The 14320-nt window shown below is 42.1% G+C and overlaps 1 protein-coding gene across 1 annotated transcript in view; it reads left to right on the top strand.

Annotated features, from left to right (window-relative positions):
* Window positions 1-5251: 5251 nt before the first annotated feature.
* The window catches only part of LOC126548507 (outer mitochondrial transmembrane helix translocase-like), a 59471-nt gene continuing 50402 nt past the window's right edge, over window positions 5252-14320 (top strand). Inside the window, exons 1-3 of the mRNA XM_050196724.3 lie at window positions 5252-5435; window positions 6022-6063; window positions 9543-9720. Of these exons, the coding sequence (XP_050052681.1) occupies window positions 5277-5435; window positions 6022-6063; window positions 9543-9720 (379 nt within the window). The 5' untranslated portion in view covers window positions 5252-5276. The remainder of the gene's footprint in view (window positions 5436-6021; window positions 6064-9542; window positions 9721-14320) is intronic.

Genomic DNA, 14320 nt, shown 5'->3' with positions numbered 1-14320 from the left:
GGTCGTTACATGCAACAGTGTTGGGTGTTTAGTAGCTTGTCTTTGCCCACTGTTAATAATCTGTTCCTTCTCCAGTGCCCCTGTGAAGTGCCTACTTTTTGGACACAATGTGCTCTCCATGCATGCGTGCATGTTTAGCTTGTAAAGACGTCTATTACCTCTTGCCTCAAGCCGGTCCTTGCTGATGTCACCCAAGAAGGCATTGGGGAGTATGGCAATTTACACTTACAAAACACTGTTGATACCAGTGAAACCAAATTAATGGAGCTGCTGTTCTTTTTTTGTCCACTCCATCCTTGTTAGTTACAATGAGCAATGTCCGAACAGAAGGCATATGTAGTTGGTCGTGCATAGCCTGCGCACTAGGACTTGTTGGCATGTTATGGCCTTAACACAGTGTTTAGATGTAAAAACCTTCTGATGTGTTGATGACTTCCTTCTCTTTATCATACTTTGCCTGATGGAGCCAGCCAGTGGGTCAACCAGATGTTCAACAGGCTTCCCACTAGTTTTCCCAGAGTCTCCTTTACCAGGGTGCTGCTCATAGATATCTGTTTTCTTGACCTTGCACCGCACTTCAACCATGGCCACACCTGCTAAACCTATGGCATGCGATCAAAAAAGTGCCATAAATCATGTTCCTTCAAACTCGTGACATGTGCTACAAGGCCTTGAGGAACACCCTCATTTATTTACGCCCTCATCATACTGTACGAAGCTTCGCATAAGTGCGACAATTAACATCTGCTGGTTTTTCAGTGTTATTCCTGTCCAGCTTGCTGAAAGCTATCCTGAGTGTTTCAAAAGCAAACGACCACTGCTGGACAAGAAGTGCTTAAAACAAGGGTCGCTATAACCACATATGTCACACGAAATGAAGGCCACTGAGTATATAGGTGGTTTACTTCATATCCAACAAGCTTGGTTTTACCTTTGCTAGTGAATACTCAACTTGCCCCGAATACATGGCCTGTGACAAACTATGTGCCAGATGCTGTGTCCCCTGCAAAGCTGAAGATGTGTATGAGATCCTGACACCCTGCAGCGGCTTCTACACTGGGCAACCAGGCTACTATAAAAACGACTGCCTTTACTAATATGCTAATAACATGAAAACGGACAGAAATTTGGCTATTAATTGGACCCAACTGCAGGTGCAAGCCACTCTTCCACCAGATGTGTGTTGTTCATAGAAACTGGAGCTATATAAATGCAGATAAAAACAATGATGTTTGAAAGTAGCAGAGTTGAACTATATTCTGCACAAACAGTGCTACCTGCAGTGCTGGTACCTTATAGCCACAATTCATAGCTGCATCACCATGCAAAGGCACTATTCTTGAATTATTAACTTCTATTATATTTATGGTGGCCATGTATAGCAATTACATATGATCCACATTGTGTGCAATATGGTTAAATGTCAATTATGATAGCCATTCCTAATCTGAAATGCAACAAAAGAGCAAATATAGGCAACAAATTGCAATTCAAAGAGAGAACCAGTGCACAGGATAAGTGACACACTTCCTTTTATGGCAATTTTCTCATTGACACTTTTAATCTAACAACAATATTTGAGAAGCTGAATAATTAATTAGGACTAATTATGTATTTAGGTAGAACGAAAAAGAAGTAATGCGAGTATCTCCAAGTGTCGGCAAACAACATTACCTTGGTTCTGTCCAGCTGTGTGGCATTCGCATATATTTAAACTCTGTCCAAAGTTAGCTGGGACACCCTATATATCAGTGAGCTGGGACACCCTATATATCAGTGAAGGGTTCAATCACAGGATTCAGCAGAGAATTTCAATTACAGTAATTGGAGAGTTAGAATTGCCCCACGCAAGGCAATACTGATATAATAAATTCGGCAGGGACACTTATGACTGCTTATGTGTGGGAATGCGAAAGCATTAGTCCTTTTGCTGAAATGCTTTTTTTTCGTCCACATTCCTTGTCTGTGCAAGCTCTCGGCCGCTTTTCTGTGCCTTGGTGAGACCAAATGAAAATGTGCCAAGCATCTTAGTGTCCTCATATGCCCACAAGGAGTTCATAATTCAATAGACCACTCAGCGACATTTAATTGGACATTAATGCTTTTTATTATACGCACTCACTTTATACACTCGTGACGTGGCGTCACCTCCTACCCATTGGCTGCACTGCCACGTGCACAACGACGCACGCACTAGCGCTGCGACGTGACGTGCACAAGGATGCACACACTGGGCGCTCATTTAGCCCATCAGAACCGTGGAGCAACCGTGGCATTGGGGAAGTGTGCTTGTCTCGCACTCCGGAGGCCCAGGTATGATTCCCACCCACACCAAAATTTACCTAATATTCTTTTCAAGAAATGTCACGTGTCATGCCACCAGCAGTGGGTAGCAATCTTTCAAGCTTGGGTGACAGAGGCAAAACTTAGCAAAATGCTACAATCGCGCTGTAAAACGGCCTTGGACACAACAAAAAACAACATCATATTGTACAGAATGAAAGGGCAAGACTCCATCTAAGAACAGTCTATGGCACCACATACTTGACATGGTGTAAAAAATGTTGACATGCCCTACCCATAAAGAAAAAGCAACAAACACAGAAAACATGCAATGTGCAGAGTCTGAAACCAAGAATAAACAACCTGAAAAAGGCTTTGTTAAGGCTTTCAGCGATTAAAATTGTCAAACTGTCTCATCACTTCTTAATGAATCTGCACAGGTGAAAATGAAGGAAGGAAAGCCCAATAGCAGGGCTGCAGAAAATGTCACCGAATAAATATACTTTGCTTACCAACAATACGTGTGGTTTAGTTGTGGTCTGTGTATAAACTAATTGTGTATAAACTTTTCTTGTTTAGAATGGTTTAGCAGATAGGGAAAAAATGATCATAAGATCACCAGGTGTATGCATAGTCTACGCACGAAAAGCCACTGCTTTCTTACTTTTATTTTTTTCTCTCTACTACTATGCATGAGTATTTAAGTGCCTTAATAGCACTGCTAACATCCTACTGCAAAACACAAGATTGGGCAAGTTGTGGCATAAAGAAAATTGCAGTTTCACTCATAATGTGAAACAATGATGCAGTAGCTGGTGAAATATGCGCAGAAAGCTTACTTCATGCAGCATTTGTGAAACACTTGCCAATGCAAGTCGGTAATCTTAAAAGTAAAATAAGTAAGAGTCGTATTTATTTGTGGGAGTTGTGCCTCCCAGTGTTGAAGTGGAAAGACTCGGCTTTTCTTCCTCCTCTTTCATATCCAGACTTGGCCACTGCTCTACACCGAAACAACCCTTTAGCTTCTTACTGCTGAATTCGTTTTGGTGTTCTCAAATCTATATTTGGGCTACCCATTGCTAGGTGTCGCGCTTAATCAAAGAATGAATCAATGAAATGAATCATTTCTCAAAGAGCATGTGCAGTCCAGCCAAAAGCAGGGGCAAGAATCCACATTGTGCTCCTGCATGGAAGGTGAATAACACATACCATAATGGCGAATGTGCTTTAGTAAGCTTCCCTGCAATATTAATTTGTAATGTACAAAGAATTGTCAATGAAGCTTACCACGAGCACAGATGCACTTGCAAATTATGTCACAATTGAAAATAATGAGCACAGTGTAAATCTATGTGCCCTTTCCACTCTTAGTATGCTTTACTGCATGATGCTTATTTACACCCCTGTATTGCGGTGTAGCAAGGTACAAAAGAAACGTTGCATAATTAGGCTTTTTACGATTATCTTTCTCGCAATACACTAATATTTCGCGGTGAAGCCTAAGCAATGTACTGCGGTGAAACATACTAAAAGTGAAAAGGGGCCACTGTCACCGGACATAATAAGAGTTCTTTAATTATACACTCGCGCACCCGCCGCCTCTCAGGTCGCCTAAGTGGACATACTATGCTGGCTGATAGCGGCCCCCTCCCACTTTTAGTATGCTTCACCGCGTAATTAAAATGTACTGCGGCGAAGAAGCCGTACATTTTTATTGAGTGAATAAACAAATGGTTTTTACAACAGTACAGCAATAAATGCGCACCATGCATCAGTCTACCACACGGAAGAGCGTCGCAACATACGGTAGCTGATTCACACAGACATGTGTTTATGTTTACGTTCGCACTCCTTGCGTAATAAGACTCCCAGAACTTCCACAATAGAAAGTAATTTACAACACACAAACGCAAAGAACACAGACATACGTCTCGTTTTCAACTCGGCCGTCATGCAAATGACATGTAGCGCGGAAAAACGTGAACATGCTGTGTGTTAGCGTCGTAAACTTCATACTAGGCAAGGAGCTAGCACACCACAATCCCGCGACAGCCGCTAATGAGACCAAGACGGGAGCACATGTCTGTGAACACGCAAACGGAGCCCCTAAGCCACTCTGCTCCTTCGCCACCCCCTCTGCACGGCTGCATCAATTGTTTCAAGCACAGCACACCAAACACACATTCAGCGCTGAACAGTGGGCGGTCGACGCAGTTTCATTTACATGACTTGCAGCGAGCAGCTCATCCCTCGATGTCCGTTAAGCAAAGTCGGACACGGCGACGCCACATTGCGGTTCGCAGAACTTCGCTGCCGAGGCGCTAGGCCACTTCGATATTTCAATCGTCACCACCGCCGGTTCTCAAGAAAGCACGGGTCACACAACGCAGATTCTGTACTACCAGAGCTCACCGAGGCCAAAGCCGCACTGCCGCACCGCCACTACTCACGGCTTTCCGCCAAGTAACACAGAACCTACAACCAACACACAAGCAACGCACGTACAATCACATGTGCAATGTTGAACAACGCGCGGTCCAGAGAACTATCATCATATGCTATCATGCCGAGGACGAACACGCCACGGCGTCGTTCGGCGCCAGCATCGCGCCATATCGCGCCTTCATAGAATAAAGCGCCTTCTCAAAAATCCCTAAACGATGCTGTCCCTAGGCACCTAGGATCAGGTCACGTGAGGGATTTTTGTACGACAAATAGACGCACGCGCGGTAGCAGCGGCGGCCGAATGCTTCCGCCGGTGCGTTCGTAGCGCCCATTGTGCAGCGGTTACAGTCGTCTGCTTGTACAAACTAGAGCGCAATGTTTTGCCGAACTGCATTATAATTTATGCAATAAATAAATAACAAAAGATCAAAAATGCTTTTTTAAAGCGATTGCAGGAGCCGAAAGGTTTTGTGGCTCACCATGTGGCTCACTAAGCCGTTGGATTTGCTTAGGCTATGGCCCGTTCTCTATGGTCCTTGCAGCTTAAGATGGCGAGCGAAAGTGTTCGGATGCCTCTCACTCGCGGTGAACTTACTGGCCTAGTATTTCGATTGTCCCTCTTTGGTGCTTTAACGTACTTTGGTATAAAATGGATGGTTAACGCTATTGACCCGACACGTAAACAGAAGATTGAGTCCAAGAAAAGAGTAAGAACAGAATCTTGCGTGATACCGTGTAATTTTTAGAAGGAAGGGCGCTGTTATAATTGTCCAAAGTGACGCGAAACATTTGTCGAAACATTTGTGTGTTATAACTGCTGTATCCTCGCCCTTAAAACGTGATATTTAACGAAAGAGCTGTAAATTTGTGTTGTGTTAACGTATGGAAATTAGCTTATGTTGCTAAACAGCGTTGCAATCGATGTGGGTTAACCCAAGTCAGAACTTCCTGAATACGTATTTCGTGGTTCAATATATTTTAGCTCCTTTTGCTCCGCCTCGTGCGCTACTGTTCGCGGCTTCCACTTGTGTTTGTTCATTGGGGAAGGAGTGTCAGCTCTTTTTATTGCACCTTGTGATGAGTCTCTCCGTTCTGAACTACCGTCTGCGTCAACCATCTGGTCCGAACAGCGCCTTATTTACCACGAAACAGAGCGCAACACTACGCAGAATTTTCTGGCTCATAACGCGTTTTTCTCGTTTAAAATGTGTCAACTTTCAGAAGTCGTGCCTTTGATCATTGTAGCTTGTGTGGATATACATTTGTCTCTATTGTGTTTCTTTGCTTTTTCAGGCAGATAGGATACTGAAAAAGATAGGCATACAGAATGTGAACGTAAGTGTTACCTTGAAGAGTACCTTAAGGCTTGAATATACACTAATAAAACTCAAGCAGTGACTTCTACGTATTCAGAATAAAATAAGTGCAAAAAAGTGTTGTATGTGTGTGCATGACCCTTTTGTGTTTCCTTTTTAAAAACCATGTCGCACTTGTGCAGAGCAACATAGTGGGGTAAATAATTACATATTTGAATAACTGTTACATCTTTGTTTACATTTTTTTATCACCAAAAAGTTGTGAAGTGTATTTTACTCTGTTGTGTGTGACCTACTTTTTGTGCCTAAAACCGTTTTTAAAATCTCTGTTGAACATTATTAATCAAAATGAAGTCCAGCATAATGAACTCGGATGTAGGGAATATATGTTGTAAATTAGAGTTATTGCTTATATCAAACTGAAGATTGGATGTGTGCAAACACCAACTGCCACGATCAAAACACACACACACACAAAAAAACTGAAAACGCCTGCTTTTGCTTCATCTGGTACCTGGTTTCCTTGAAATTCAGAAAGCATCATCAGTGTGAGAAAATGAATGAGCATAGAAAGAAACTTTGCCTTTGGCTGCTTTTGTTAATTTGGATCAACAACATAGTTCCAAGTTGTGCAGTGCTGTACACACAAGCAGAGGCATTAATTTTGCAAAAAAAAAAAAAAGAATGCGCCTGAGCAGCATCACCTTAAAACCCTCACCAGGCCCCTTTGCAAATTTTGGTTATAGACTGGAACTTGTAGGGGGCTGACTAGAGAGTGTCTTACTGCAATAATTTTTCAAATATGTTTATTATTAGATAGAAGTAATTGAAATGTCATGTTGCTATGCTGACAGGAGGCTAGCTACACTGCCAATGCAGACACACTACATCTTCTATTTTGTTGTAGCGCAAGCTGAACGACAGGGACAACAGAAAAGCACATTTCACGACCACACAGTGCTAAAATACACTACATCTGTGTCAACTAGCATCTTTTAAGCAACTTTTCCGTGCCTTCTACAGCGAAGCTGAGACACTGCAGAAATTTTACGATTTGAGCCCTGCCTCCTTTTTTCCTTCCTCATTTTGCTGCACAGTGCACTCCCAGTTTCCGTACTGTGCATTAAATTATTAACTGAGATCACTTGCTGTAATCGCTGACACTGCAGGCAGTGAGTTTTATGTAGAGGCATTTGTGCATATGACGTTGATTCTGGCTGGAAGTGGTGCTCCCTCGAGAGGAAGGATGTGTGGGCAGCTGTTTGATACTTTGCTGGCACAATTGTGATCTATGCGTGTGATCTATGTGCTGCAGTTGTCTGTTTTCAATGAAAAAGCCTGCTTAAGGACCTTTTAACTAAAACATGCACTGCCGCAGTCAGGCAACTCTCTTCTATTTCAAGGCCTGTTGCTTGTGGGTGTCTGTGTGCAATAACTTAATGAAAGAGAAAATTCCAGAAGATTAAATGTTTATGTGCAATAACTTAATGAAAGGGAAAATGCTAGAAGATTGAAAAATGGGCCGTTTGTCAAAATGTACCGTGTCAAGTTGGTTTATTGTGGTTCGCAATGGCACCAGCGAATAAAAAGGACAAATAAGGAGACAATAAACTGATCACAAGGTGCACTAACAACTAAGTTTATTTCCTTTGCACAGTCGATGCTGGCTGCGTCATTTGCCAGGCTGTTTGTATAATGTAGTAGTTTTGAAGACTTCACCTTGTTGAATGCCATACTGTGTGTGTGAAAGTATTTTTCCAATTATTATAACTGAAGGCAATTCCTCTTTATGTAACTCTTAGTCGTAGCCACATGTGGTGCTGCTATTTCTGAATTACTAATGCAGTTTCTGAGTGCTAGTGTGTGCATCCCAATAATCACATTGCAGCTCTTAACAAATGCATGTTGATGTGTAACTGAAGTGTTTGTTTTTTGACGGACTAGAACTTGGAACAAATTGTGGAAATACAATATACAGTAAACTCTCAGTTGTACGAACATCGGTTTAACGAATATTTCAGAATATCTAACTTTTATAAAATCCCTGGCAGTTTTCCTATGTATTCTTTTCAAAAATTTTTCAGTTAAACGAATTTCTAAATAGCAAATATTTCAGTTGAACGAACTTGATCAGTAGACCTGGGCTCATTTTTTAAATCAGTTTAACGAAGTTTTGTGCTCTGCAGCGATTCTTGCTGCAGAGCGCACAGCTGATTTTAGCCCACCCCCCAAATCGCTCCTCCAGTGGCGTAACAGTAACACCGGCTACAATTAGAAACTGCTGGCATAAATTCTGCCTCTCGCCCCTGTGCGGTGAAAGTGAGCAAGAGGAACAGTACAATCTGGTGATCGACCGCGGGATGTGGACAAAGGTCTGTCGCCAGTTGGATGTTGACAGCAACACTTCGTTTGAAGACTATATGCAGTGTAACAGTGAGCTCATTGCCTTTGCTGAACTATCAGATCTGGAAATTGTTTCCAGTGTTCGTCAAAAAGAAGAAGTGCGAGGAGGAGGATGCAATGGCAGAGGCAGATTCAAATCCTGTAATACTAGCTGAGGCTGTAGGATGCCTTGGAAAGTTGCGGGACTTCGTGTCCCAGCAACAAGCTGTGCCAGAGGAAGTGCACAAAAGCATAGACTCTCTGGACAGCTTTCACTTACACTTTAAGAGCACCAGTGCTAATGAAGATTAATTTCTTTTTTCAAAATGAGATGGGCAGCAACGTAACTGTTACGTATTTCGTATATGTTGGATTTACATAACTCCATAAATTGCATTTCGCACTTTTGACTCGGATGTCTCCTGTGCCCTATGCTGTTCCATATTCTAATGAAGATTCAGTTTAGCGAACTTTCAGTTGAGTGAACTATTTCCTTAGGTCCTTTGAAGTTCACTCAAGTGAGAGTGCACTGCAAAATGCCTAACACAGAACCAGAGGACTCGTGACTTTGACTTTGTGTTTTTACAATGAAATTCAACCAACTTGCTCAAGTCACCACCTTTATCATTGTGAATGTTAATGCATGCTTGTGCTGGCATGTGATTCGTAAAGTGTGTATGTCTGCAGTTGTGTTTTTTTTTTTTTCAATTTAAGTACTTTTTCCTACCAAAACCTTGTTAATACTCGAGAGATGCAAGAAACAACTAATTTAAACTAGCTCTATTGCAGATTCAATCATTACATGTCTCCAGTGTATATTATCTATAAATACAGCAGTTTTTAAGTATGGAACTGTGGTTCTTAAACACCCTCTCATGTTTTGTGCATATACCTTCGTGCAGTGGGATGATGAGTTACTATGCAAGTTCTCTTTAGACTGTTGAGCAATGCTATGCAACATCTTCTGTTCTTGACATCAGCAGTAGTTGTGACTTGTGAAAAGGAAAAGAAAGTTTGTAATTAAAGAAAAGTGCGTTGCACTAATCAGTTATAGTGATGAATGCTTGGTGGCACATGTCCTGAAATTCATAATGTATCATCTATGTGAATTTTCAGTTGACAGAATATGAGCTGTCAATTGCAGCCCAGCTAATTGACCCTCGGGACATCAGTATATCATGGGATAGCATTGCTGGCTTGGAGGAGATCACACAGGAGCTCAGAGAAACAGTCATCCTCCCCATTCAGAAGAGGCACCTCTTCACTGGCTCACAGCTGATCCAGCCACCAAAGGGTGCTTATTGGCTTTCGCATTTTTGTCGCATTTTTGTTGGTTATTTATATGTAGGTTTTGTGTTTAGCTGCATGTATGTATTTGAAAAAATCTAGCACATAATTTAAGGTGTAGCTGTTTTCAAAAATTGGTGTATGTGTGAACATTGCCTAGCAGAATGCAAGTTAAAAAATAAGATGAAGACAGCTAGAGCAGCCCAAAGAATTTCAAGTCGTAGCAGAAGAGTCATATTTTGACGTACCTGCTGAGTCATTAGACCACGTGGTTAGCTAGTCAGCCTAATTTCCCTCCTTTAAACACAACAGAGAACCTACAATTCACACGAAGGTTTGCTTGTCTTAGCCTTAATATATTATCTGCCATCATTTGCTTACTTTGGGCGTCCCAGAGAATTGTGTTGATATTGAGCTTAATTTGACATGAGTAGCAATATTCATGGCTCAAGATGTGATGGAGAAAAAATAGCACAATACATTACATACCTAAATTGGCTATAGCCAGCTTAGACACAGGAAAGAGCAAGAAAGTGTAGCATGATGATGTGTCATTAGGTGAAGCACTGATGTGTTCTAATGTCCAGTTTGTAACATAAGAGGACAAGCTTCAAAAGTGCCTTGTCAGGGTTGGAAATGTGTTATCTCATCCATTTACACAGGAAACGGGTGTACCACAAGGTGGTGTGCTGAGCTGCACCCTATTCATTGTAAAAATGAATTCCCTATGTAGGGTCATACCACGCACAATGTTTTATTCTATGAATGTGGAAGACGTACACATAGGAGTACAAATAGGATTTAAATCATGTAATATTTCTCTCTGTGAGTGACATGTACAGTTTGACCTAAACAAATGATCTAACTGGGTTGACGAGAATGGATTTAGATTAAGCCCTAAAAAAAAGCATGTTTATTCTGTGCTCAGAAAAGAGAGGTATACTGCCTGACCCCGCTATCTATCTTAATGGACAATGGCTATCTGTCAGCCACGAACATAAATTTTTAGGAATTACCTTAGACTCCAAACTAACTTTTGTTCCTCACCTTAGGTATCTGAGAGCGAGGTGTTTGAAGACAGTGAATCTACTCAAGCGCTTATCCTGCACACCTTAGGGAAGTGACAGGAGATGGCTTTTGAGCCTCTACAAAAGCCTTATATGGTCCCGCCTCAACTACGAAGCTATATTGTATAACTGCTGCGCCTAGTGCTTTGAAGATGCTAGATCCCGTTTACCACTTGGGTATATACCTAGCTACAGGTGCTTTCAGGACAAGACCCGTAGAAAGCCTGTATGTGGAATCTAATGAATGGTCATTACATCTCCAAAGGACATATCAGAGTTTTTCCTATGCTCTCAAGGTTAAATCAGATATGGAGCATACATGTCACTCATCTGTTCGTGACGTGCCTACTACCAGGATATTTTGTAACCGTCCAGCTATTAGGGCTACATGGAACTTTCGTTTGATGGCACTGGCAGAAGAAACAGGCGTCCCACTTCTAAGGAATGTCCTAATGGCTCCCACTCGCCTGCCCCCACCGTGGGAATGGCAGACCATTGAATGCGACATCTTTTGTAGAAATGCCAGAGCGTGCGCCGGAAGCACATATACACTCCAATTTTTATGAACTCCAGGAGAAGTACTCTACTGGTGTTTCTTACACAGCTCTCGGACCTTCATTTTCAACATCCGGGGCACTAAATCCACACACAAGTATCTTTACAGCGGAAGCCTACGCTATACTCTCGGCTATCCAAAACATAAGGCTCACAAATCTCACTAGGGCTATTGTGTTTACAGATTCATTAAGTGTAGTCAGAGCCCTAATTAGTCCACAAAAACATAAGAACTCAGTTTTTAGTGAGCTTTACAGTTTGTTGTGCTCCGCATATATGTGCAATCAAGTGATTATCCTATGCTGGGTACCTGGCCACAAACGTGTCAAAGGCAAGGAAGCTGCTGAAGAAAACGCTGCGCCAGTAACTTTTAGCAACACAGATGCAAACATCCCTATCCTTCCACAGACCTCAAGTCTTTCCTACACCGTAAGCTAAGGAAGCATTGGCAAGGACAATAGAATACCCAAGTATTGAATAAGCTGCTCATGATAAAACCAAAACTAGGAAACTGGATAAGTGGAAAAACGGCATGATATAAGGAAGTACTTTGTCGATTAAGGGCACACTTACAGTGCTCACTTTTACCTCTTGACTGGCAGCGATCCTCCTACTTGTAGTAAGTGCAGCAATAATCTCACATTCTCCATGTTCTTATTCAATGCCCTGCAATAAAAGCACAGAGGAAAAACTATTTCCCTTCTGTATATTGTGAAAACATACCTCTACACCCAGCATTTTTTCTTAGCAATGAACTGCTTTTTAATCTGTAAATCGTCTTGGAGTATTTAGCTGAAATAGACACCCTGGTACTCATTTGGCCAAGTAATTTTAGCATGTGATTACAGCCCTTGTATGCAAGAGCTCTTTTGAAGCTCTTGCGTCACTGTTATGTTGTATCAGGTTTTTAATGAAACCCGATTGCTATAGCCCACATCACTAACTAGTCAGTGTCATTATTTTAGTACCTGTATGTTTTGTGCCATTTACAGCTAGTTTTTGCAGGCCTTTTTAGAGCCATGTCACATCTACCCTGAGGAATTCATTGTCCATGCCATCTGCAATACATTGTTAACATTACCATGTGTCATGGCGCTCTTTGGCCATAACTCGCCCTTGCGCCATAAAACACTACATATCATCATCATCAAAAGCGCCAAGAAGGAAGATTCGATTCTTAATCATTTTTGGTTGATACTCCATGCTTCAAAAAAAATAAAAGCCTGGTCAGAGGAGATTTGTTTCATAATTGGAGGGGCTGTGACATGGGCATCCAACTATTCTCAGTTTATCAGATCCAATACACTTACACAAAAAAATTAAGCTCTCATCACACAATTTACCCAGAACTTTCTGTTTAACATTGCTGGCTCTAAGGCGGCGTGCGCCATTTGAAATGGCTTGTGTGATGTCATGAATTACGCGACCTATGCTGCGTCTGCTCTTGAACATTCCGAAACCATGTGCACACGATGCCGGGCTCCTTGTTTCACACCCACTGGCACCCAACGCGCAGCAAAGGCATTGTTGTTTCATAAGTCTCACTTGCATGATAAAGCAGCAGAAACCAGAGAACACGTGCAGAAACTGTCTTGGACTGACCGCCGAGACACATGTGAAAATGAGACCACACATATGCTATGCCTATTGACCACGCAGAATGCACTTTAATTCATACTTGTGTTGTCCAATTGCTCTATTGTTTGGCTACTGTGTAAAAAAAATTCAACTGCAAATTTTCTACTGCACTGAATGTGCTCAAATTTTACCAGCTTGCTGTGGGGCGAATACGGCTTGACATGTAAGACACAACTTGAGCTTGAAAATTTTGTGTCGTGGCCCCTTTAACTCTTTCCTTGCTGCCATAAATGTGCTCATTTTTGGTGCTTTTATGTTTCATTATATACTATTTAGAAAGGTATTATTTGTAACATATACTGTAATGCATAAAATTATAGCCTAATTGTTATTCTGAATGAAATTAAAGCAGAAGTACCGTATTTACTTTATTCTAACATGCCCTCGATTACGGCCGTTTTATCGCTGACCTTCGAGGCCGACGCTGGTCTATGCATCCGTTTTCTGTGACCAAAAAAAGGAAGAAGAAAAACGCCCTCGATTGTAACGCTCACCCGCTTGCCGTGACCTAAAAAAAGAAAAGTCCTTCACAGTACCGTGCACCTTATTATTTCATACAGAAATACAATTTTCTCTCATTTGGAAAAACAAAAATTTACTCCCAGTGCACTAAAGTTGCCATAAATAAAAGAAGTCGCAGTTTTGCCCTAAAGGCGAGGCATCGATTGCGATGGCAAATTAGTAGACAGCTATACAAAAAGTAAGGATAGTAGCTTTATTGGCCGTATAAACTTTTAAACATTCGCTTACTAACTAAATTAACAATCATGGTGGCACGCGTGCGCAACCAAACATGAACACTTCTCACTCAATGACCACGTAAACTTTTTATCAGAGTGCTGGCGTGAAGTGTGGTAGCAGGAGCGAGCGAATTGTCCTTTGTGCGGCCTCTCACTTCAACATGAACTAAGTGACAAGAACACAGCACGGTGCGCCTAGATGCGTAAACTGTCTCCATCGCAGGTCACTTTCAAGATAGCAGGCGTGCCTACGTAGCAGCTGCCGGAGTAGAACACCTCTCCTGTTTGCGCCAGCCCCGCACACAAGTTTCCGGAACTCCGTACGCCCGTGATGCAGCCCGATTTCCACCTGTCTCCGCACACGTGATCACTTTCCTTTAATTGCGGTATTGTGATGAACACTCGGCATGTCCTCGCAGTCGGCACTTCCGTGCTGATAGAGTAAACACAGAAAATGGGAAGATGGACAGTGGAGTAACCTAAGCACACATACTACAGCACATGGAGGAAGCTACGGCAGCTAGGCTTGAAACGCGTACGAGGTGGCCCTTTTGAAATGGCGATATGGTAGCACAGATTTAGGGTCGTACTCAATTCTAATGCGCAC

The sequence above is a fragment of the Dermacentor andersoni genome, chromosome 1, assembly GCF_023375885.2.
Source record: "Dermacentor andersoni chromosome 1, qqDerAnde1_hic_scaffold, whole genome shotgun sequence".
In the NCBI taxonomy this organism is placed as follows: Eukaryota; Metazoa; Arthropoda; class Arachnida; order Ixodida; family Ixodidae; genus Dermacentor; species Dermacentor andersoni.
The sequence above is the reverse complement of the archived record's forward strand: the minus strand, read 5'-3'. Positions and strand labels throughout refer to the sequence as shown.